This window comes from Lepus europaeus, chromosome 21 (genome assembly GCF_033115175.1).
Source record: "Lepus europaeus isolate LE1 chromosome 21, mLepTim1.pri, whole genome shotgun sequence".
Lineage (NCBI taxonomy): Eukaryota > Metazoa > Chordata > Mammalia > Lagomorpha > Leporidae > Lepus > Lepus europaeus.
The window spans coordinates 1,194,840-1,218,947 of NC_084847.1; the positions used below are offsets into that span (position 1 = coordinate 1,194,840).

Genomic DNA, 24,108 nt, shown 5'->3' on the forward strand with positions numbered 1-24,108 from the left:
AAAATAAAAATACTTTTCAATGTCCCTTTGATAAAGAAAGATAATTATCCTAAAGATGCTAGATTGCTCAGAATTACTTGAGACACTTTTCCTCTGAGCCTATTATCAGAGTTGAATGTGCAACATCGTAGAATATCATCTCATGCATCTGGTCTCAGTTTTTTTATGCAATTAGCACTGTCAAGATTGACGCGCCTTTCCCCAAGAGATATCCAGTGTCTTTTAGAAATGTCCCCAGACGGGCTGGCACGGTGGCGAGGCAGGTTAAAGCACCACCTCTGGTGCGGGCATCTCATATGGACACTGGTCTGTGTCCTGGCTGCTCCACTCCCAGTCCAGCTGTCTACTAATGGCCAGGGAAATGGCCCAGGTGTCTGGGCCGCTGTCACCCATGTGGGAAACCTGGATGAAACTCCTGGCTCCTGACTTTGGCCATTTGGGGAGTGAACAGAAAAATCTCTCTCCCTGTCTCTCCCTCTCTCTGTTACTCTGCCTTTCAAATAAATAAAAAAGAAGGAAGAACAGGAGGGAGGGGAGAAGAGAGGGAGGGAAGACAGCGCTGATACCTGTGGGCTCTTAAAGCCTTACCTGGCCCTCAGCTGCAAAGCCAGACACTAGCCCCAAACTCATCTTGTAAGTTCACTGCTGGTGAACTCTTGGAAGTCCTTCCTGTTTGTGTTTTCTTGAGATTGGTAATCCTTCTCTCTTGGGCGGTACTGAGCTGATGGTTATCTCTACACAATAAACCACTCAGAATGTTTTACCTTTCTGATCTCCCCAGGTCATTCTCCCCTGATTTCATGATGTAGAAAACTATAACTCCTTTAACAACCACTCCAGGAGGATTGTGGGCATTTAATTTACAGCTATGAACTAATGGTACCAAACACACAGGTGTGTGTCTAGCAGAAAAAGGTATCTGAATGTAGTACAACTGAATTTAGTTTTCAAATTGTCAATCATTTAAGTAATCCATGGAGTAATACTGATCTCTTAAAAATCATGACAGTGGGGCTGGCGCTGTGGTATAGTAGGCTGACCCTCCACCTGTGGTGCGGGTATCCCATGTGGGTAATGGTTCAAGTCCAGGCTGCTCTTCTTCCAATCCCACTCTCTGCTATGGCATGGGAAAACAGTGGAAGATGGCCCAAGTGCTTGAGCCCTTGACTTCAGATTGGCTTACTCCAACCGTTGTAACCATTTGGGGAGTGAACCAGCAGATGCAAGAACTCTACCTCTGTTTCTCTCTCTGTCTGTCCATAACTCTACCTCTCAAATGAATAAATAAAATCTTCAAAGAAATATCATGACAGTGGGCAATAGTTTACAAATCTATCTGGCTTTTCACATTTCTTTCATAAAGGTATTAAAGATATAGCTTATTTTAATTTTTTGAAAGTCATTATAAAGCATTTTTTACTTTTAATTTTTCAAATTAAACCCATCAATATACTGCACAAATATTAAAGTATGTTCACAATCATTTCCAAAGGGATGAAAAATTTCAGAACACTTTTTACCTGGATTAGTTGTAATAATGGATTTTGAGATTACAGTTGCTGTCATGCAGTTCCGAAATTTGTCAAAACTTATTCTTACATCTGCGGCAAATATTACTGTTCGAGAGAAAACCCACTTTAAAATTATTGTATCAAAGAATAAAAAATGCCGCATATTTAGTACTACCAACGAGCTATGATACCTGTTTCTCCTGGAGTCCAGCTCTGTGCAAGTAGAATGGATTCAGTATCCCAACTGCATTTGTATAAAAGGAAGTGAAACAAATTGACTGCATTGGAAAAAAACTGTTAGTGACGTACTATTTACAAACAATTTACAAACAAAAATTGCTGCAGTGGCCAGGGCTGGTAACCCCCTGCGTGGTCAAAGGCAGACGTCAAGGATATTGGCTTTCCGGTCTGCCCCACTGAGTATTCAACACCTGTGGAGAAGTCATTCCTCCAACACACACTCATCTCTAACAGCGCTCCACTCTGCCAGCACTAGCCATTCCGTGCAGGCTGGAACTCAGGGACTACAAATCCGAAGACTTTCAGAGCATTCGGGAAGGGCCCACAGTGGGTAAACTCCTCAGGGGACTGGCTGGGGTAAAGACACTTTTCAAATTGCTTCCTGTGCCACCTACGCCCCAGGAGTCTAAACAAGGGCTTCCTGTGCCCTGCAGTGCTTCAGGGTACAGCCCCGCTGCTCCAGGGTGTGGCTGGGGACCCTGGAAAGACTGGTTTGTTTGTCATCAACAGGACCTAATGAAGCACCATCTGTCCTCAAACACAGTGACAATAAAACTGGTCACAGAGAAGCCGTCTAAGCAATTCTACGCCATCTAAAGATGGCTACCTACGTAACTACCCAACATTCAAGAGGAAGGCTTATTTTTGAGGATATCGTGTATCTCCTATCATTACTCCTTTCTTGATCTGAAATCCATGTGTTTATGACACAAGGGAAACGTTCTGTCTGAGGATCACAGCAGCAGTGCTCACAGTGGGGTGGGGGTGGTTTACCATGCCAGTGGGAACAATGCCTCTGTCTCATCGTAGAGTCTAACTTCGCACCTCTGGCCCTTCCTTCGGTCTGAAGTTGTAAAGTATTTTGGCTCTCCAACCTGGGAAATTGAAGGAAATCATTATTGTTCCTCTACAATTGTACAACTACTTAAATTTTGTTGATGGAAATACTCGTTTACCTCTGAATATCAAATCAGAAATATTAAAATAGCATGAACCTTTAATATTTATTTGATGATTTAAAAGTATCTTCTATCTCTAAATTAACTATATTTAGCTACAGCTGTAAAGTAGACACACTTTAGAGGGAATACAGACAGACATGTTAAAGTTAAGGCTGTGGGGCCGGCGCTGTGGTGCAGCGGGTTAAAGTCCTGGCCTGGAGTGCCGGCATCCCACATGGGCGCTGGTTTAAGTCCCGGCTGCTCCACTTCCGATCCAGCTCCCTGCTATGGCCTGGGAAAGCAGTAGAGGATAGCCATGTCCTTGGGCCCCTGAACCCATGTGGGAGACCCAGAAGAAGCTCCTGGCTCCTGGCTTTGGATCGGCCGAGCTCTGGCTATTGCAGCCAATTGGAGAGTGAACCAGCGGATGGAAGACCTATCTCTCTCTCTGCCTCTCCTTCTCTCTCTGTGTAACTCTGACTTTCAAATAAATAAATCTTAAAAAAAAAAAAAAATGAAGCCGGCGCCACGGCTCAACAGGCTAATCCTCCACCTTGCGGCGCCGACACACCAGGTTCTAGTCCTGGTCAGGGCGCCGGATTCTGTCCCGGTTGCCCCTCTTCCAGGCCAGCTCTCTGCTGTGGCCAGGGAGTACAGTGGAGGATGGCCCAAGTGCTTGGGCCCTGCACCCCATGGGAGACCAGGAGAAGCACCTGGCTCCTGCCTTCAGATCAGTGCGGTGCGCCGGCCGCGGCAGCCATTGGAGGGTGAACCAATGGCAAAGGAAGACCTTTCTCTCTGTCTCTCTCTCTCACTGTCCACTCTGCCTGTCAAAAATAAAAAAATAAAAATAAAAATAAAATAAAAATAAAATAAAAATAAAAATAAAAGAGTGAACCAGCAGATATCTTTGTCTCTCTCTCTCTCTCTCTTCCTCTCTTTCTGTAAATCTGCCTTTCAAATAAATAAATAATTTTTTAAAAGAAAATACATATTCTATCTTTAAGGAGTCTACTCAGCTGCCCCAAGGGCCTGTCATGGCATTTTGTCCTGGCATGTAAAAATACAGCCTTACCTTTTTTTTTTTTTAAGATGCTTAGACTGGAACTGGCGCCCATATGGGATGCCAGCACTGCAGGCGGCGGCCTCACCCGCTACACCACAGCGCCAGCCCCTGGTTCACTCTTCAAATGACCACAACAGCTGGGGCTGGGCCAGGCCAAAGCCAGGAGGAGCCCAGAACTCCATCTGAGCCTCCCACTGAGGTGGCAGGGGTCCAGATACTTGGACCATTCTTCCACTGCTTTCCTAGATGTATTTGCAGGGAGGTAGATAAGAAATGGAACAGCCGAGACTCGAACCAGCGCCCCTATGGGATGCCGGCATCACAGGCGTGTGCCGCTATGCCACAGTGCCGGCCCCAGAACACGTATGTTCAGTGTCTGTGTGTCCTCACGTCTCACACAGAGACAGAAAACTGTTTCTCTGGCCCTCAGTGTACTCATCGTCTAGCCGAGACATCGAGTATCCGTACTCTGCCTTTTCCACAGGGTTAACGTGTTGAGCACGAAAACTTATGTGACACAGGAGAGAGGGTGCCATGGGCAGTGTCCGGCCTGGCAGTTAAGCCGCTGGTTGCCTTGCCCATGTCCCACAGCAGTGCGTGGGATGTCTGGTTCCAGCTCCTGATCCAGCTTCCTGCTTAACACGGATCCTGGGGGGCAGTGTGATGGCTCCGGTGGTTGGGCTCCTGCCACCCAACGGGGAGACCCAGACTAAGTTTCCAGCCCCTGAGGCTTTCGTCACCCAGCTCTTGCAAGCATTTAGGGAATAAAACAGCAGATAGGAGTTCTCTGTCTGCCTTGCTGTCTCTCAAATAAAACAAAAATAAACAAGAAAGAACACGTCAGCCTCCTACAGGGACGGGAGAAGCTGTGGCAGGTTTTTGCTTATATTCATACTAAGTTTTTTATATTCATACATTATAAATGAATATGTCACATAGAAACGCAGGGAAATCGAGTATGATTAAGCACAATCAGAGACTGAACAGTATTGAATGTAAATTGCCTAAAGAGACTCCCTTTTTTTTTTTTTTCTAAGATTGTCATCATGGAGTTTATCCCTGCTTCCCAAATGATACTGAGTACCCCTGAGTGCCAGGCGCCTGCTAGGCTGGGGCTGGAGCCCCAGATAACGCAGCCTCACCCTCTTGCGGTCAGAGCCTGCTCAGGGGAGCTGGCACTCTCTAGATCAGCATTACTTACTAACAACAAGAAGTGCACAGGGCTATTTCCTTTTCCTTTTCCTTTTTTTTTTTTTTTTTTTTTTTTTTGTCTTTTGACTATCATCCTTCCCTATGTTGAGAAATTACCCTTGCACCTTTACTTTTCTTGATATAGTTTCTTTTGTGAAACAATTTTTAGGTCCACCTCTAATCTTTGCTCAGTGATTCCGGAGCTTAGAACCTGCTGCACGGAGACAGATGCTGCTGCAGTGCAAGATCACACTCCCGGACCGGCACTGTGGCTTAGTCAGTGCAGCACCCCATATGGGTGCAAGTTCAAGACCTTGCTCATCCACTTTCTTAAGATTTATTTATTTATTGGAAAGGCAGAGTTACAGAGAGGCAGAGGCACAGAGAGAAAGAGAGATCGTCCATCTGCTGGTTCATTCCCCAGATGGCCACAATGGCTGGAGCTAGGCCAGTCCAAAGTCAGGAGCCAGGAGCTTCTTCTGGGTCTCCCATGTAGGTTCAGGGACCCAAGGACTTGAACCATCTACGACTGCTTCCCCCAGCCACAGCAGAGAGCTGGATCAGAAGTGGAGCAGTCGGGACTCAAGTTAGCACCCATATAGGATTCCAGCCCTGCAGGCAGCAGCTTTACCTGCTACGCCACAGCACCAGCCCCTCTACTTTCTTATTCTTTCTTTCTTTTTTTTTTTTTTTTAAGATTTATTTATTTGAAAGTCAGTTACACAGAGAGAGAAGGAGAGGTAGAGAGAGAGAAAGAAAGACCTTCCATTATTTGATTCACTCCCCAATTGGCTGCAATGGCTGGAGCTGTGCCAATCCTAAGCCAGGAGCCAGGAGTTTCTTCCAGGTCTCCCACGTGGGTGCAGGGGCCCAAGGACCTGGGCCATCCCCTACTGCTTTCCCAGGCCACAGCAGAGAGCTGGATCGGAAGTGGAGCAGCAGAGACTCAAACCAGCGTCAATATGGGATGCTGGCTCTGCAGGCAGCGGTTTTACCCACTACACCACAGCGCCGGCCCCCACATTTTTTAAAAAATGAAGAATGCTGGGGTTGGCGCCATGGCTCACTTGGTTAATCCTCTGCCTTGCAGTGCCAGCATCCCATATAGGTGCTGGGTTCTAGTCCCGGTTGCTCCTCTTCCAGTCCAGCTCTCTGCTGTGGCCCAGGAGTGCAGGGGAGGGTGGCCCAGGTGCTTGGGCCCTGCACCCGCATGGGAGACCAGGAAGAAGAACCTGGCTCCTGGCTTCAGATCAGCGCAGCGCCGGCCGTTACGGCCATTTGGGGAGTGAACCAATGGAAGGAAGACCTTTCTCTTTCTCTCTCTCACTGTCTATAACTCTGTCAAATTTTTTTAAAAATGAGAATGTTATTTACATTTTTAAAAAATAATTATTTATTTTATTTGAAAGTCGGAGTTATATAGAGGAGAGGCAGAGAGAGAGAGAGAGAGAGAGAGAGAGAGAGAGAGAGAGAGAGGTCTTCCATCTGCTGGTTCACCCCCTAATTGGCCGCAATGGCTGGAGCTATGCTGATCTGAAGCCAGGAGCTTTTTCCGGGTTCCCTATGTGGGTGCAGGGGCCCAAGAACTTGGGCCATCTTCTACTGCTTTCCCAGGCCACAGCAGAGAGCTGGATCGGAAGAGGAGCAGCCAGGACTCAAACCAGCACCCATATGGACTGCCAGCACTGCAGGTGGTGGCTTCACCTCCTACAACACAGCGCCAGCCCCTCCACTTTCAATCCAGCTCCCTGCTTATGCGCCTGGAAAAGCAGCAGAAGATGGCCCAATGCTTGGGCCCCTACAACCATGTGGGAGACTTGGAGGTGGCTCCTGCCTCCTGGCTTCTGATGGGTACAGCTCCAGCCATTGTGGTCATTTTGAGGAGTAAACCAGCAGATAGAAGACCTCTCTCTCCCTCCCTCCCTCCCTCCCTCCCTCTCTCTCTCTCTCTCTTTGAAATAAACAAATCTTTGGGGAAAAAAATCACTGATGGAACAAGGACATAAGCCTCAACCACTTCAGGTTCTTGTTGCCTCTCCTTCTTTGAGGGGACCGGTTAAGTCTCACATCTTATTGTTCTCACTCCACCTGAGAACACGCAAAGTCCGTTCCTCCCGATGCTAAGGAACGTCGTGGGGCTCTCTGAGTCAATCAGCTTGTTCTTCCCACTTGTGTCTTTGTCTACCCAAAGTATGAAAAACTCTCCCATAGTAAGTCATTCACAAGGAGGGTGGCATGCGAACTTGGCATTCAAAAACAATTGTATCTTGATACTGACTCATAGATAAAATGCTACTTTCCCTTTAATGAGAAGTGTCACTCTTTTCTTAATTTAACTTACTACCAAGATATGCAGGAAAAAGTATCCCAGGTGCTGATGACCACTACCTTCCAAACACAAATGAGGTGACCGAGACCCCCCCCCAGTTTTGCTGGGGTTTTAACTTACCGACCTCACGGCTGCAAGCACGTTAATAATCCTGCCATCAAGACTGTGTCCGTTTGCAACAATATCACCCAAAGAATAATAATCTCCAGACTCCTTGACAGGCAAACGTATCAAAGAAAGTAACTCGTCGCCCACTTCACAAACAGAGCAAGCCTTCACCGCTGAGTGATTCTCACTGAGCAATAGTTTATAGTTGCTACATTGCAAAAACACACAAAAAAGTTAATAACATGATTTTTTAACAGAAAAATACTTTCAAGTTCACAGCTAAATTATCTTTTTGGCAATAATTTAGACAATATTAAGATCTGTATACTTTCCAAGATTTACATTGAATAATGTGACAAAGCATTTTTGTCTAAAATGTAATTAAGAAAACATTTTGAAGATCTATTCTTGCCTGAGTTCTAGGCATCCTGGTTGTCTGGTCTTGCCCGAGACACTGAACTTCAGCTTCCTTCTTTATGAAACATGGGTATAGAAGCACTCTGAAACTCCAGGGAAGAGAGTGATGTAGACAGTGGGGATACCACTTAGGACACCAGGCTTAAGCCTGGGGTCAAGTTCCCCTCCACTTCCAGGTTCCTGATAATGCATCCTGGGAGGCAGAGGATGATGGCTCAAGTACTTGGGTCCCTGCTACCTGGGTGGGAGACCCAGATGGTTTTCCTGGCTGCTGGCTTCAGCATGGCCTAGCTCTGGCTGTTGTGGACATTTGTGGAGTAAGCAATCTCAATCTCAATCTCAATCTCTCTCTCTCTCTCTCTCTCTCTCTCTCTGCCTTTCAAATAAAAATAAACTTTCAGTAAGTTCTAAAACTATTTAGGAGGTTATAAAAATGAAAAGATGGGACTAGTGTTGTTGCATAGCAGCTTATGTTGCTGCTTGCAGTGCTGGCATCCCATGTGGGCACTGGTTCAAGTCCTGACCACTCTGCTTCTGATTCAGCTTCCTGCTAATGCGCCTGGGAAGGCAGCAGAAGATGGCCCAAGTGCTTGGGCACCTGCCACCATGTGGAAGACTGGGATGGAGTTCCTGCCTTCAACCTGGCCCAGCCCTGGCTGTGGCAGCCATTCAGGGAGTGAAACAGCAGAGAGAATCTCTCTCCTTCTCCTTCTCCCTCTCCCCTTCCCCCTTTCCTTCTCCCTAACACTGTGCCTTTCAAAACAATAAATAAATCTTTTAAAAACCGAGAACACAAGAATCTGCTATTTCTCTTTCCTGTGACCCTGCCTCAGTTCCTCTCTGAGCACCCTTCCAAGAACAGCGCTGTCCTCACCTCTGCCATGCTCCATATGGAGAAGATGTGCAGCACTGACCACAGTGAACCAGAGTCAAACAACTCTCAAGTCCTCTCCAGGGAGCCTCCTTAGCAGCTTCCACACGCACCTTCCCCACCGCCTTAGTCAGTGACCTTCTCATTTCTCTCCCAAACCACTGCTCTTGTCTCCCATCTACAGACAATCCCTCATACGGGAAAACACTGTTCTGCAGCTCAAAGACCTCCCGTGGCTACCCACGTTCACCAGAGTGAATGAGTCTGCTTCCCCCACAGCTTCTCCTGCTGCCAGGTCACCGCACTTGTCCAGGAACATCAGGCTACTGGGTTATAAAACTGACACTTTCAGGCCAAAGACAGTCAAACACCAGCAGCTTCATATGGTTCGACATAACAGTAAGCGTTCTGGGAGGCTCAGGAGGTTTCATGCTCTTTCCCTCTCTCCCTCCAAACATTCATTCCACGGTCACTGAGAGCCAATTATGGGTGGTTCGGGGACACAGTGTGAAGAGACAAGGCCACTGATCTCACAAGTTCCCATGTGTTAGAGGGAGACACACCTCATCAACCTGGCCCAGTCATCTGGGCGATGATGCCAACAGCACAGGGAAAAGCCCCAGGAACTGACAAAAGGGCTGCTACAGACAGAGCAGGTGGGGGTGTCTGAAGGAAGTGACCGTTAAGCTGAGAGGTCACCAACATCAGAGGGGCAGTGCGAGGGGTGACAAGAGGATGTGAGTGCCCTTGCGCAGGCCGCTGTGCCCCCAGAGCCCTCTACAGGCCAGCTGGAGAACAGCTCCAGCCTCCTCTCCAGAGACTCCCTTCCTTCCAGTTTATGTCCAACTCCCCTTTGGGGGACCCTAGCCAGAGACAACGTGGGCACAGAAGCCCACACTTCCCTCCAGAGTACTACTCTGGGGTTCACTCACATCGAGCTCCCAAGGGTGAGGCTCTCGGTGAACTCATTTCTTTGCTCAGCTTCTCCCCCATCTTATCCTTGCAGGTTTCACAAAAAATAGAATTTCCAAGATTTATCCTTCCTTCTAATTGTTCAGTTTCAGTGTGACTGGAGTCAAGGTTTTTGTTTTGTTTTGTTTTGTTTTGTTTTTTTGACAGGCAGAGTGGATAGTGTGAGAGAGAGAGAGAGCGAAAGGTCTTCCTTTGCCGTTGGTTCACCCTCCAATGGCCGCTGCGGCCAGCGCTTCATGCTGATCCGAAGCCAGGAGCCAGGTGCTTCTCCTGGTTTCCCATGCGGGTGCAGGGCCCAAGGACTTGGGCCGTCCTCCACTGCCTTCCCAGGCCATAGCAGAGAGCTGGCCTGGAAGAGGGGGCAACCGGGATAGAATCCGGCGCCCCAACCGGGACTAGAACCCGGTGTGCCGGTGCCGCAAGGTGGAGGATTAGCCTGTTAAGCCACGGCGCCGGCCTTGGAGTCAAGTTTTTGTAAATGTGAGAATCAAAGTTCTAAAAACAAAGCCATTTTTATATGGCTTATCAACGTAAAGGATCTATCAAACACAAATGTATGAAAGAAAATTAAACTCCTAATTTTCAAATAGAAACAGAATGCCTTTGGTGAGCTCACTGCCAATGCACTAGAAATCGTTAGCAATTACTGCTTTAACACACAGACTGCTGACCTCGGCGCTGCGTATTTACCTAGGTGTGGTCGGGCTGAATTTTTCTTCTCTCTCCATTTCTTTTCTTTGGATCAGGGGATTTTCAATCATCACTGTAACAGAGGGCAAACCACAGGAGCATTACAGAACGGAAGGGGATGAAGAGCAACCAAGTGCACACGAGGGGGCTGAGCGCTCGGATCTCTGCCATGCACCCGCCCTCCAGCAGCCCTGTGAAGACGGGAGCCTTCGGTGCAGCCGTCAGTTCAGCTGATGACGTTTTCACCGCTTTGTGCATAAATGCCAACACTAGCATACACTGATCATACTTTACTGATTTAGTTAACCCAACACTTGATGTGGGTACAATACGCCCTTCACACTTGCCCTGGGGACAGCAGTAGGGGTGGAAAGAGCCACACAAAGCTGGGGCCACTCCATTGGTATGAGCTCTGTCACTCCTCAGCGTGGTGACCTCAACGATTTAGGGTTTCCGTTTCCCCACAGCCTCTGTTTTTGGCTTTTGTGCATGCTCTTCTCATAATATGCATTTTCCATGGGCTTTCTGAAGACCTCTTACAGGTATCACTTTAAAAATTTTTACGCCACAATAAACTTATTTTATAACTCCATTTTCACACACTCTGAAATGCCACCTATAGTAATGACCTTGTATCACTTAAGGAATGCTTATAACCACACTGGGCGCTATGAAGTTGGCAGAACTTTCTGCCTTCACAGTGCACAGTCCTGCAAATGTTTGGTTAGAGACACTGCACACGGGCTAGGTACTGCATGTCTATGGGTAACTGGCTGTGTAATCCCCTGGGCTGGGAAGGGGCAGCTCATCGCTGCATACTCCCTCGTCTCCTTCTCCACCACAAAGAGCAGCTACACAGCCCTCCCACTTCTCCTGGGAGTCCAGTGCTGTCATCTGTGAAGGAGGAAGCCACACCGCCTCATTTGCCACCCACAGGAACCTAGGCGGTACTATTTCATAGGTAAGGCCTAACAACATTAAGACATTTTCTCAAAACTGAGTTGTAGTTAGGTGCTGGATGTGAGATTTGACTTGAGAACTATGCTTCACAGTCCTTGTTCTTTTTACAACAGGCTGGACTGTCAGAGCTTAATTAAAGTGAGAAGTTGCAGGAGATTTGGTATTTTGCCTAAAATCCTATTAAAAATTCAAATATCAGCTTTTATCAGAATCTATTTGGTGGCCCTACTATGTCTATAAAAATAAATGATTAGGCTAATAGGGGTTGATGCAAACTGAAATATGAAATACTTGTAACACAAAGATAGTAAAGCTGCCTAGCAAAAATACGACCGTCACTTTTACCTGCTTCCAGGGACCTGTGAGTTCCTTGCCTTATGCTCTTAACATCTGAATTTTTTTCTCACAAAGTTTTTGAGAATTATGAATTGTGTCTTATTGCATTTTGAATCCCTCAGTGTACTTACCATACAAACCACAGCAAAAATATTGCATCAAAAACAGTGTAAGAATCAAGGGCAACTTACCACACTCACCAACCCTAAAGCTGCCAGAAAGTGACTTGATGTAATCTTCATTGCCCCAGGAGGTGACATTTACAAAATGGTTTGGTGAATCTCGAATGGTGAAACTGAAGGTGTACCGTTCTGATCCAATATCTAAGAGAAAAACAGTGCTTTTATTTCTCAAGTGAAAAAGTTTTATTTTGACTTTGAACAAATGATTATTAATGATCATTCTGACAAAGAAAACACGTGGTACAAAATGTTATTTCAAGTATACATTCCGTAATGTTATGCTTCCATGAATTTTAAAGTGAAGTGGTAACAAGTCACCAATATAGACTGTTCACCTAGTTGGCCTCTTTCTCCTCTCTCCAGTTACCTGTGTAGAATAGGGAAATGACACAGAGACTTGAACTGCCCAGATATTAGCTTGGATCCTCCATTTCTGTCTTATCCCTATGGTTTTAACCCAAGTCATGATTCAGATCTAAATAATTCTCTCAAAACAAATTGTATATACCAAATGAGCACCACCAGGGGTCAGCAAGGATATGTTTGTTTCAAAACGGGAATTTCTTTATTGGTTTGCTTATTGAAAAAGTAATACGGGGTATGCATTTGGTACAGCAGTTAAGTTGCCTGCATCCCACATGGAAGTATTTGGTTCAAGTCCCAGATACTCTGCTTCCAATCCAGTTCCCTGCAAATGTACAACCAGTTACTCCATTTCCAATCTTGCTCCCTGCTAATGAGCCTGGGAAAAGCAGCGAAAGATGGCCCAAGCATTTGGGCCCCTGCTACCCATATGGGATACTAGGTAAAGCTCCTGGCTCCTGGCTTTAGCTTGCAGCCATCTGGGGAATGAACCAGCATATGGAAGATCTTTCACTATACGTCTCTCTCTCTCTCTAACTCTTTCAAATAAATAATTAAAAAAAAAAAAAGACTACAACTTTTATTTTGCCTCTGTGCTCCATAGGTCCTTAGGCTGTGGAGGAGTTAAATAAGTACATGCACGTCAGTGAGTTGACCAATTTAACTAGCTGTTTAACTAGTTATTTAAGCACTGTATGCCTAAAACCTTTAGAATTATATTTGAGAAACATCAAATAAAAGTATTAAAAATGGACTGGGAGCCAGCACTGTGGCGTAGCAGGTAAAACTGCTGCCTGCAGTGCCAACATCCCATATGGGTGCCAGTTCACATTCCAGCTGCTCCACTTCCGATCCAGCTCCCTGCTATGGCCTGGGAAAGCAGTAGAAGATGGCCCAAGTCCTTGGGCCCCTGCACTCGCATGGAAGACCCGGAAGAAGCTCTTGACTCTTTGCTCTGTATTAGTGCAGCTCCGGCCATTGCAGCCATTTGGGGAGTAAACCAGCGGATGAAAGACCTTTCTCTCTTTCTCTCTCTCTCTCTCTCTCTCTCTGACTTTCAAATAAATAAATAATTTTTTTTAAAAAAATGGACTGATATCTTCACCTTTATGGCCTTAACCCAAGTACATGACTATACAATAGAGAACTTGGCCATTGTTCATAAGAATTGTTGAGGTTACCACACTGAGGAGTGACAGAGTGGCCCCGGCTTTGTGTGCTCTTTCCACCCCTACTGCTGTCCCCAGGGCAAGTGTGAAGGGCATGGGACATTTAATCATTTGAATAAACTTCATTGCAGTCATAAGCCACAGTTGATGAAAAATGAAGCAAGGAATTAAAGAAAACTCAGCTTTTTCTGTCTGGAAAGCCTTTGACGTCTGTTTTCCCAATGACTATACCAATTACTTTCTGAAAAACAAAAGAGTATAGAATACCAATATTAAACACAGATGTAGACAGTAAATTTAATTTCAAAGACTTGTTATATTTTACTGGCTCTAACAAACATTTTTGACTAGGAGCCATTTAAATGTATTTATTCCAGTCAAACATCTAAAAGAACTTCATGAATATTCAATTCCACAAGGACAGTTGACTGGTATTACAAATACTTCTAATACTTAGTATGTCTCCACTTTGTTTTCAGTCACTAGATGGAGCACAATAACTGCCCCATGCTGTCAGTCTTTACTGAATTCATCCAAAGCACATGGATAATGCAATTTAATCTGCCACGGTCTCCAAAGCTTTCCTTTATAGGTTTTCTAACAATCCACAGAAAATTGATTAGCTTCTCAATCTAAACATGCTGGATACTAATATAAATTAGACCGCAGCAAAATTTGTATATTGCTGTTAATAAGCCTAAATTCTACCATCTAGATCTTAAACCTCAAAGATATTAACATCTCTTTAACAGTTTTAATATTCTCAATTATTTTCAAAAAATTATTAAAACTGATCTTTTTTTTTTTTTTTTTTTTTGACAGGCAGAGTGGACAGTGAGAGAGAGACAGAGAGAAAGGTCTTCCTTTTGCCGTTGGTTCACCCTCCAATGGCCGCCGCGGTAGCGCGCTGCGGCCGGCGCACCGCGCTGTTCCGATGGCAGGAGCCAGGTGTTTATCCTGGTCTCCCATGGGGTGCAGGGCCCAAACACTTGGGCCATCCTCCACTGCACTCCCTGGCCACAGCAGAGAGCTGGCCTGGAAGAGGGGCAACCGGGACAGGATCGGTGCCCCGACCGGGACTAGAACCCGGTGTGCCGGCGCCGCAAGGCGGAGGATTAGCCTGTTGAGCCACGGCGCCGGCCAAAACTGATCTTTAAGAAATAAAAATAATTACTTTTTCTGAAAGAGAAAAGCCTAAATTTATAATACTAATTCTAGCAACTAATTTTATCTTTATAATAATCAGAAACATTTAAAATACAGTAATTTTTAAGACTATTACATTCTAGCTGAACTATTGGTTAGTCTTGATGCATTTACACCACAGTTATTATTTCTTAAACTCTACATACATTCAGATATCACTGAACACATACATGAACGTGGAAACATACAACTACTGGAAGCTGTGAATAAAACTTTCTAATAGAAGAGATGATTAGCAAATACTTTACCTTTTAAGAAAACTACAACAATAATTTTTAACACTAATAAACTTTGAATCGCAAATTATCAAAGTTACATATAAACTTATTCCAGTTTGAGACCTGGACAGCAGACTGCTCAGGGGCTGGAAGGTAAGGGAGTATGGTCATTGTTTACTGTGAGTTCTTCGCCTTATGATTCCATCAATTTCTTTTAAAAAATGAACAGTCTTGGAATATTTGAAATCACTGAATTCCTCCACAGCTTCTCCAAAAAAGTCAGTTTTTACATAACATGCTTATAGTGTTCCTCATGTCATATAAGCAGTGTAACAGCAAGTATTTAAGATTAAAAACTGGATAATTTGATTAAAGAATTGCTACTGCTGAACAAAAATCATTTAATTTTACAATGCTAAATTTGAGTATCTATTAAATTATCATTTTAGTAAATATGCATTAAAATAATATAAAAATCTCAACCATTTGGAATAATCACCAGTGACATCTACTATCACACATCCACTCCTTGACAAAACAAGGATGACTCTTCATTTAGCTGTGGCATCAGTGCAGAGATGTGGGGGCGCTCACTACCCAACAATCACACCAGCGCAGCGAATATCAATGTACTTGTTGACTATACGAGGATTTGTTGAATGAGTAATCATGCTGATATGCCATCTTGTTACCACAGGAAGCTTCATCTGAGGACAAGCAAGCCATCACATCATTGAAACCTACCAAGTTAGCCATACTTGGATGTAGATCTGAAAGTGCAGTAAAGGTCTTCGATGCAAAGAAGTCTGCCATATTTTACCTGCATTTTAGAGAATATAATTTAGATGTATAAATTAAATAACTGATGCAGCCAGCACTGTGGCACAGCTGGTTAAACCATTGCCTGCAGCACCAACATTCCATATGGGCACTGGTTCAAGTCCCAGCAGCTCCACTTCTGATCCAGCTCTCTGCTAGGGGGCCTGGAAAAACAGAAGATGATCAACTCCTTGTGCCCCTGAGCCCACATGGGAGACCTAGATGAAGCTCCTGACTCCCGCCTTTGACCTGGCCCAGCCCTGGTTGATGTGGCTATTTGGAGAGTGAACAAGCAGATGGATGATCTCTGTTTCTTCCTCTCTGTTTGTAACTCTGCCCCTCAAATAAATAAATAAATCCTTTTAAAAATTAAATAACTAAATAAACCATGAAAAATTCCAAGGTTTAAAAAAATTATTTGAAAGCATTAGGAGTAGGTGCTGTGGTGCAGGAGGTTAATCCTGCACCTGCTGTGCCAGCATCCCATATGGGTGCCAGTTTTAGTCCTGGCTGCTCCTCTTCCAATCCAGCTCTCTGCTGTGGTCTAGGAAAGCATTGGAGGATGGCCCAGATCCTTGGGCCCCTGCACCCGCATGGGAGACCTGGAAGAAGCTCCTGGTTCCTGGCTTCGGATCGGCGCAGCTCCGGCCATTGCGGCCAATTGGGGAGTAAATGGAAGGAAGACCTTTCTCTCTGTTTCTCCCTCTCACTGTCTGTAACTCTGCCTGCCAAACAAATTAAAAAAAAAAAAAAATCTTTAAAAAAAAAAAAAGAAAGCATTTGATATTTCACTCATTCTTTGGGAAATTTATAATGATGAAATGTCAACATAAATTAAATCTGTGGAAAACATGTTCAAAATGCCTTTTTAGGCCAGTGCCACGGTTCACTTGGCTAATCCTCTGCCTGCGGCACCTGCACCCCAGGTTCTAGCCCTGGTTAGGGTGCCGGATTCTGTCCCAGTTGCTCCTCTTCCAGTCCAGCTCTCTACTGTGGCCTGGGAGTGCAGTGGAGGAAGGCCCAAGTGCTTGGGCCCTGCACCCACATGGGAGACCAGGAGGAAGCACCTGGCTCCTGGCTTCGGATCAGCGCAGTGCGCCAGCCGTGGTGACAATCTGGGGGGTGAACCAACGGAAAAGGAAGACCTTTCTGTCTCTCTCTCTCACTGTCTAACTCTGCCTGTTGAAAAAAAATATGCCTTTTTATAATCTTGGATGATCCGGCTAGGTATAACTTTTACTTTCGTGTAAAATTATTAATATTTTGATACTGTGTAAATTTGTAGTCACGCCTTGACACTACTGGATTAGAATTTCTTCATCCTTTTTTTTTTAAGAAAACTTTCATTTAATAAATATAAATTTCAAAAGTACAACTTTTGGATTATAGTGGTTTTCCCCCCATAGTGGTTTCCCACCCACAAACCATCCCATCTCCTACTCCCTCTCCCATCCCATTCTTCATTAAGATTCATTTTTAATTATCGTTATATACAGAAGATCAACCTAGTGTATACTAAGTAAAGATTTAAACAGACTGCACCCACACAGACACACAAAGTAGAAAGTACTGTTTCCTCATCCTTAAAAAGTAAATAGCAGGGCCAGCGCTGTGGCGCAGCGGGTAAGGCCACTGCTTGCAGAGCCAGCAGCCCACATGGGCACCAGTTCGAGTCCCGGCTGCTCTGCTTCCAATCCAGCTCTCTGCTATGGCCTGGGAAAGCAGTAGAAGAGGCCCAAGTCCTTGGGCCCCTGCACCCACGTGGGAGACCCGGAAGAAACTCCTGGCTCCTGGCTTAGGATCTGCTCAGCTCCAGCCATTGCAGCTAATTGGGGAGTGAACCAGCGGATGGAAGACCTCTCTCTCTCTCTCTCTCTCTCTCTCTGCCTCTCCTTCTCTCTGTGTGTAACTCTTTCAAATAAATAAATCTTTACATAAAAAATGTGGATAATATCTACCTAGTAATGAAAACTGGAAACAACATGCAGAAGGTACCTGGACATTCACAGACTCAATTAATGAGCGCACCGCTGTTATCATCCAGGTAGTTATTTTTGCATTCAGAATCCCCAGCAGCAGTCAGTAACAGAAGAAAGCTCTTGGAAATACGCATACTAAGTTGCTCACTCATTCTCTGGCCTGGTCTGCTTTGTCTTACCATGCAATGTCATTCTCCAAATCATGACAGATTCATCCATTCACCCACCCACTGATCACAGATTTACTGAGCGCTAACAAGTACCAGACACTTGAAGTTGCAGGAAGTGAAACGATTCAGGGGCTGGGTTTTGTGTAAAACACAATTCCTACAACCTGAGTGAGTTCTCCGCACGTAACCCCTTAGCATCTCTCAGTGAAGTACGTATCAGAGTCTCTTTGCAGCTTCTTCTATTTCTATCACTCAAAGCATGCAGTGAGACACCCTAGTGCCTGTCTGCACGAGAATATGACGTGCTGCTCCAGCTCCGCCTTTTGAGAGACACAAAGTTAACACAAAATAGCTAAAGTGTGGGAATCCAGAGGTTACTTCATTCATTGGCAACTACTTCCCTTGCTATTTGACAAATGTATTGTGGATGCCTCGCCATCTTCCCCACCCAAGGCACAGCCACTCCTCAGAGTACTACAATGACCTGGTTTGTTCACTCAACATGCGTGGACTGAGTGTCCGCTACGTGTTAAGCCCAGAGGCCCACCTTGTACCAACTCAGGAGCCTCCGAAAGGAGCAATGAAACAGAGAGCCGGAGATGGGACCAGATGTGCGCAGCCCTGAAGCCACTGACCCAGACCCTTGGAAGCGAAGCGGAAGAGGTCTGCTGGGGGGAGGATTACTGCAGTCTCTGGGAACAGCACTGGGAATGTCACAGGTGCCTGCCATGAGGCCGGCCTGACACTACAGAAGGCAGGGTCACCACAACCATCTCTGACGGGTCCCCAGAACTCCCCTCCCTTAGCCCCGAGTCCTCCTGCTCTCCAGGAGTGACCTCGTGTCTGGCCTGGAGTCTAGCCTGACGCAGCGGGCTCCTCCCAGGACCTTCCTGGTGTCTTGCTGAGGTTGCACGGGGAGGTGGTCACCCTGCAGGAGCTTCCCTCCAGAGAAAGGCCCCGCTCCCACACGGAAGCCACACGACAAGGTGCTTGTCTCAGCCGGTGTGTGGCCCACAGCTCAGCGGCGAGTGTCAGTCAGGCCCACAAGGCAACGTCCAGCAGGTTTCTGATTTTCAGTCAGCCAGCCTGAGGCCCGGGGAGAAGGAACTCTGAGCAGGAGGGGGGAGGCGTCCACACGGCAAACTTTGCCAGCTCTGCGGTGCTGCTCAGGGCCAGGCCGGCACGGGCGAGTCTGTGCTGTCACGACCGTGCACCCGGCCTGACGCCGTGCCAGGTGGCTGTGCTGGGGCCCTGGAATCGCAGGTCCCGTCAGAAAACCCCATTCCTATCCAGCCTCTCGTCACGGCTGTCTCCTCCCACTGCGCAGGCCCCGGCCCCCACGTCCACACTTCTTCCGCGTTATTTCACGAATCTCATTTCTACCCCTCCCCAGCCCCCTACCACCTCCGCTTCCACCGCGGCCCCTCTGTCTCCCTCCAGACGACGAGATAATTTTTAATGTTTTAAATATTTACCACTTGTCTATTTCTACTTGAAAGGGAGGTTGATCTTCCGCGAGCAGGTTCGCGCCCCAAGTGACCCCCAACGGCCAGGTCCGGGTCCCCCGCGTGGCTGCGGTCAGCGTCCTCCCCCGCACCCGGGGTCCCAGGGCGACCCCGCGCCCCGCCCGAGCCGGCGTCTGCGTCAGGGACCCCGCGCCCGGGACCGGCGCGCCCAGAGGACCCCGGAGGGACCCCGCGCGTCCTCTCGCCGCCGCCTCAGAGGACGCGTGGACGGCGTGCGCCCGGCCCCCCTGCCCGCCCTCCCGGAACAGGCGGCGCCGCGACGCCGCCACCCGCCACCCGCGCCGCCGCTCACCGCGGCCTCCGGCGGGCGGCGCCTCGAGCGCGCACAGCGACAGCCCGGCCTCGCGGAGTCTCCTCAGCGCGCTCGGCCCTCAGCCGGCGTCCGCGAGCGACCGCGGCGCGCGACCGTTAGCCCGCGGCCCCGCCCCCGCGCGGACTCCGCCCCGCCCAGGCCCCGCCCCCGCGCCGGGCTCCGCCCCAGCCCCGCCTGGGCCCCACCCAGCTCCCCAGCCCCGCCCGGGCCACGCCCATGTACTCGGACTCCGCGTTCCCGAAGACCGCCGGGCCACGCCCCGGTCACGCCCACGTACTCTGGCACCGCGTTCCCGAAGACCGTCGGGCCACGCCCCGGCCACGCCCACGTACTCGGACTCCGCGTTCCCGAAGACCGCCGGGCCACGCCCCGGTCACGCCCACGTACTTGGGCACCGCGGTCCCGAAGACCGCCGGGCCACGCCCACACGCTCGAACTCCTTCACGCAGGAGACCGCCGGGCCACGCCCCGGCCACGCCCACACGCTCGAACTCCACCATCCCGAAGCCTGCTGGGCCACGGTCACGCACTCGGACTTCTCCCCGCCCACCGCTCTCGCCACGTGACCCTGGTTCTCGCGTGGGTGCATGGTTCCTGCTTCTTTTCCCTCCAGGGGATCCTGAACTCACCTCCCGTGCGCGGTGACCACGCTCGCAGGGTGGGGCATGGGGACCCTCTCAGCGGTTCCGCTCGTCCCTGCCTCAAGAGGGGCTTTGCGCGGACCGGACCCTCGTGGCTGCAAGTGGCTCAGACGTCCCAGGGAGAGGGTCAGGTGGCTGTGACGTCCCAGGGAGAGGGTCAGGTGGCTGTGACGTCCAAGGGAGAGGGTCAGGTGGCTGTGACGTCCCAGGGAGAGGGGGAGGTGGCTGTGACGTCCCAGGGAGAGGGGGCAGGTGGCTGTGACAGCCCAGGGAGAGGGGCAGGTGGCTGTGACGTCCCAGGGAGAGGGGGAGGTGGCTGTGACGTCCCAGGGAGAGGGTCAGGTGAGGTGGCTGTGACAGCCCAGGTTAGAGGGGGAGGTGGCTGTGACGTCCCAGGGAGAGGGGCAGGTGGCTGTGACGTCCCAGGGAGAGGGGCAGGTGGCTGTGACGTCCCAGGTTAGAGGGGGAGGTGGCTGTGACGTCCCAGGGAGAGGGGGAGGTGGCTGTGACAGCCCAGGTTAGAGGGGGAGGTGGCTGTGACGTCCCAGGGAGAGGGGGAGGTGGCTGTGACGTCCCAGGTTAGAGGGGGAGGTGGCTGTGACGTCCCAGGGAGAGGGGGAGGTGGCTGTGACAGCCCAGGTTAGAGGGGCAGGTGGCTGTGACGTCCCAGGTTAGAGGGGGAGGTGGCTGTGACGTCCCAGGTTAGAGGGGGAGGTGGCTGTGACGTCCCAGGGAGAGGGGCAGGTGGCTGTGACGTCCCAGGTTAGAGGGGGAGGTGGCTGTGACGTCCCAGGGAGAGGGGGAGGTGGCTGTGACGTCCCAGGGAGAGGGGGAGGTGGCTCAGACGTCCCAGGGAGAGGGGGCAGGTGGCTGTGACGTCCCAGGTTAGAGGGGGAGGTGGCTGTGACGTCCCAGGTTAGAGGGGGAGGTGGCTGTGACGTCCCAGGTTAGAGGGGGAGGTGGCTGTGACGTCCCAGGTTAGAGGGGGAGGTGGCTGTGACGTCCCAGGGAGAGGGGGAGGTGGCTGTGACGTCCCAGGTTAGAGGGGGAGGTGGCTGTGACGTCCCAGGGAGAGGGGGAGGTGGCTGTGACGTCCCAGGGAGAGGGGGAGGTGGCTGTGACAGCCCAGGTTAGAGGGGGAGGTGGCTGTGACGTCCCAGGGAGAGGGGGAGGTGGCTGTGACGTCCCAGGTTAGAGGGGGAGGTGGCTGTGACGTCCCAGGGAGAGGGGGAGGTGGCTGTGACGTCCCAGGGAGAGGGGGAGGTGGCTGTGACAGCCCAGGTTAGAGGGGGAGGTGGCTGTGACGTCCCAGGGAGAGGGGGAGGTGGCTGTGACGTCCCAGGTTAGAGGGGGAGGTGGCTGTGACGTCCCAGGGAGAGGGGCAGGTGGCTGTGACGTCCCAGGGAGAGGGGGAGGTGGCTGTGACGTCCCAGGTTAGAGGGGGAGGTGGCTGTGACGTCCCAGGGAGAGGGGGAGGTGGCTGTGACAGCCCAGGTTAGAGGGGCAGGTGGCTGTGACGTCCCAGGTTAGAGGGGGAGGTGGCTGTGACGTCCCAGGTTAGAGGGGGAGGTGGCTGTGACGTCCCAGGGAGAGGGGCAGGTGGCTGTGACGTCCCAGGTTAGAGGGGGAGGTGGCTGTGACGTCCCAGGGAGAGGGGGAGGTGGCTGTGACGTCCCAGGGAGAGGGGGAGGTGGCTCAGACGTCCCAGGAAGAGGGGGCAGGTGGCTGTGACGTCCCAGGTTAGAGGGGGAGGTGGCTGTGACGTCCCAGGTTAGAGGGGGAGGTGGCTGTGACGTCCCAGGAAGAGGGGGCAGGTGGCTGTGACGTCCCAGGAATAGGGGGAGGTGGCTGTGACAGCCCAGGGAGAGGGGGAGGTGGCTGTGACGTCCCAGGGAGAGGGGGAGGTGGCTGTGACGTCCCAGGGAGAGGGGGAGGTGGCTGTGACGTCCCAGGTTAGAGGGGGAGGTGGCTGTGACGTCCCAGGTTAGAGGGGGAGGTGGCTGTGACGTCCCAGGTTAGAGGGGGAGGTGGCTGTGACGTCCCAGGGAGAGGGGGAGGTGGCTGTGACGTCCCAGGGAGAGGGGGAGGTGGCTGTGACGTCCCAGGGAGAGGGGGAGGTGGCTGTGACAGCCCAGGGAGAGGGGGAGGTGGCTGTGACAGCCCAGGTTAGAGGGGGAGGTGGCTGTGACGTCCCAGGTTAGAGGGGGAGGTGGCTGTGACGTCCCAGGTTAGAGGGGGAGGTGGCTGTGACGTCCCAGGTTAGAGGGGGAGGTGGCTGTGACGTCCCAGGTTAGAGGGGCAGGTGGCTGTGACAGCCCAGGGAGAGGGGGAGGTGGCTGTGACGTCCCAGGTTAGAGGGGGAGGTGGCTGTGACAGCCCAGGTTAGAGGGGGAGGTGGCTGTGACGTCCCAGGTTAGAGGGGGAGGTGGCTGTGACAGCCCAGGGAGAGGGGGAGGTGGCTGTGACGTCCCAGGGAGAGGGGGAGGTGGCTGTGACGTCCCAGGGAGAGGGGGAGGTGGCTGTGACGTCCCAGGGAGAGGGGGAGGTGGCTGTGACGTCCCAGGTTAGAGGGGGAGGTGGCTGTGACGTCCCAGGGAGAGGGGGAGGTGGCTCAGACGTCCCAGGTTAGAGGGGGAGGTGGCTGTGACGTCCCAGGAAGAGGAGCAGGTGGCTGTGACGTCCCAGGTTAGAGGGGGAGGTGGCTGTGACGTCCCAAGAAGAGGGGCAGGTGGCTGTGACGTCCCAGGGAGAGGGGCAGGTGGCTCTGTGATTTTCGGGCCGGAGGGGCAGGGCTGACACTGCAGGGCTCTGGACAGGACACGAGCAGGTGAGGGCAATGGGGAGCTGCCGTGCCCGTGGGGACGACGCTGTGTCGTCACAAAGCCGAGTCACAGGCACCGGGTGTGTGTGCACTGGTGCTGTGCACGGCTCTACTGTGTCACCAAGGCAACACCGACGTGTGTGCCCAGAGACGTCTATAGGAACAGTGAATAAGTCGGCGTGCTAAGGATCCGGCTCAGGTAGGCTGACAGATTTACCACCTTCATCACTACCACCTGGGCATCTTTTTAGTCTTAAACTAAGTTTTTGTTAACCGAGCGCCAGTCAGGGTCACGTAGGTTAAGGCCCAAGGAGTCAATCTGTCCATATGTAGCTCATTTAAAATTTCTGAGCTTCCCCCTTAGAAAGAAAAAAATGTTGGTGCAAAGTACACAAAATTTTGCAAAGGCAAAATACAAAATTAGGGGCAAATTTATGTTATTAAAACACAAGTTTTTGTTTTTCATCACTTTCCCCCAAATAATAATGGAAACCAAATAAAATGCCCACATTCCGTCTTTTCAAATTTAATGGAGAAGGCTTTTATAAATGTTCCATATCCCTTCCCAGCCTGATTTAAAGGACATACCTTAGTCTTTCCGAAAGAAGTTCCTGGCGTGAAGTCCATTTAAAGAGGGGGAAGGGAATGAAATAGTCGGCATGCGTTTTTCATCCGGGCCGGGGGCGGGGGGCGGGGGGGGGGGGGGACAGTGTTTTAACCGCCTGCTCCTTCCCACAGCTCGGTAAATTACCTTCTGCCGAGACTCACGGGATTGGCAGCGTCGGCCGCGTCAGGCCGGGGGTCGGAAGCCGATGCTCGGAGACACAGCCCAAGAGGAAAGCCGCTTCACGCCGGTGACGAGCCCAGCTCTCGCTGCCTCGGGGGCTCACGTCTCCAGTTCTGCACAGCCGTGCGAGGACTTGGCTAGTTCTTAGAACCGACTCGCCCATGTGTTTCAGATGGACGCGGCCCTTGTCCCACACGTGGACGTCTCGGGCAGGTGAGCAGTGGAAGATGGCCCAAGTGCATGGGCGCCTGCTACCCACAGGGGAGACCCGGGGGGCTCTTG

General features: G+C 50.1%; 1 protein-coding gene across 3 annotated transcripts in view; it reads right to left on the minus strand.

The window, feature by feature from the left end:
* MEIOB (meiosis specific with OB-fold) overlaps positions 1–19,642 on the minus strand; it is a 105,766-nt gene extending 86,124 nt beyond the window's left edge. For all 3 annotated transcript variants that reach the window (XM_062180291.1, XM_062180289.1, XM_062180290.1), the window contains exons 1-9: positions 19,557–19,642; positions 15,515–15,590; positions 13,530–13,587; positions 11,824–11,955; positions 10,337–10,409; positions 7,399–7,594; positions 2,526–2,626; positions 1,703–1,755; positions 1,521–1,616 (exon numbers count right to left, since the gene is read on the minus strand). In XM_062180291.1, coding sequence (XP_062036275.1) covers positions 1,521–1,616; positions 1,703–1,755; positions 2,526–2,626; positions 7,399–7,594; positions 10,337–10,409; positions 11,824–11,955; positions 13,530–13,587; positions 15,515–15,583 — 778 coding nt within the window. In that variant the 5' untranslated portion in view covers positions 15,584–15,590; positions 19,557–19,642. The remainder of the gene's footprint in view (positions 1–1,520; positions 1,617–1,702; positions 1,756–2,525; positions 2,627–7,398; positions 7,595–10,336; positions 10,410–11,823; positions 11,956–13,529; positions 13,588–15,514; positions 15,591–19,556) is intronic.
* Between the last annotated feature and the right edge of the window lie 4,466 nt (positions 19,643–24,108).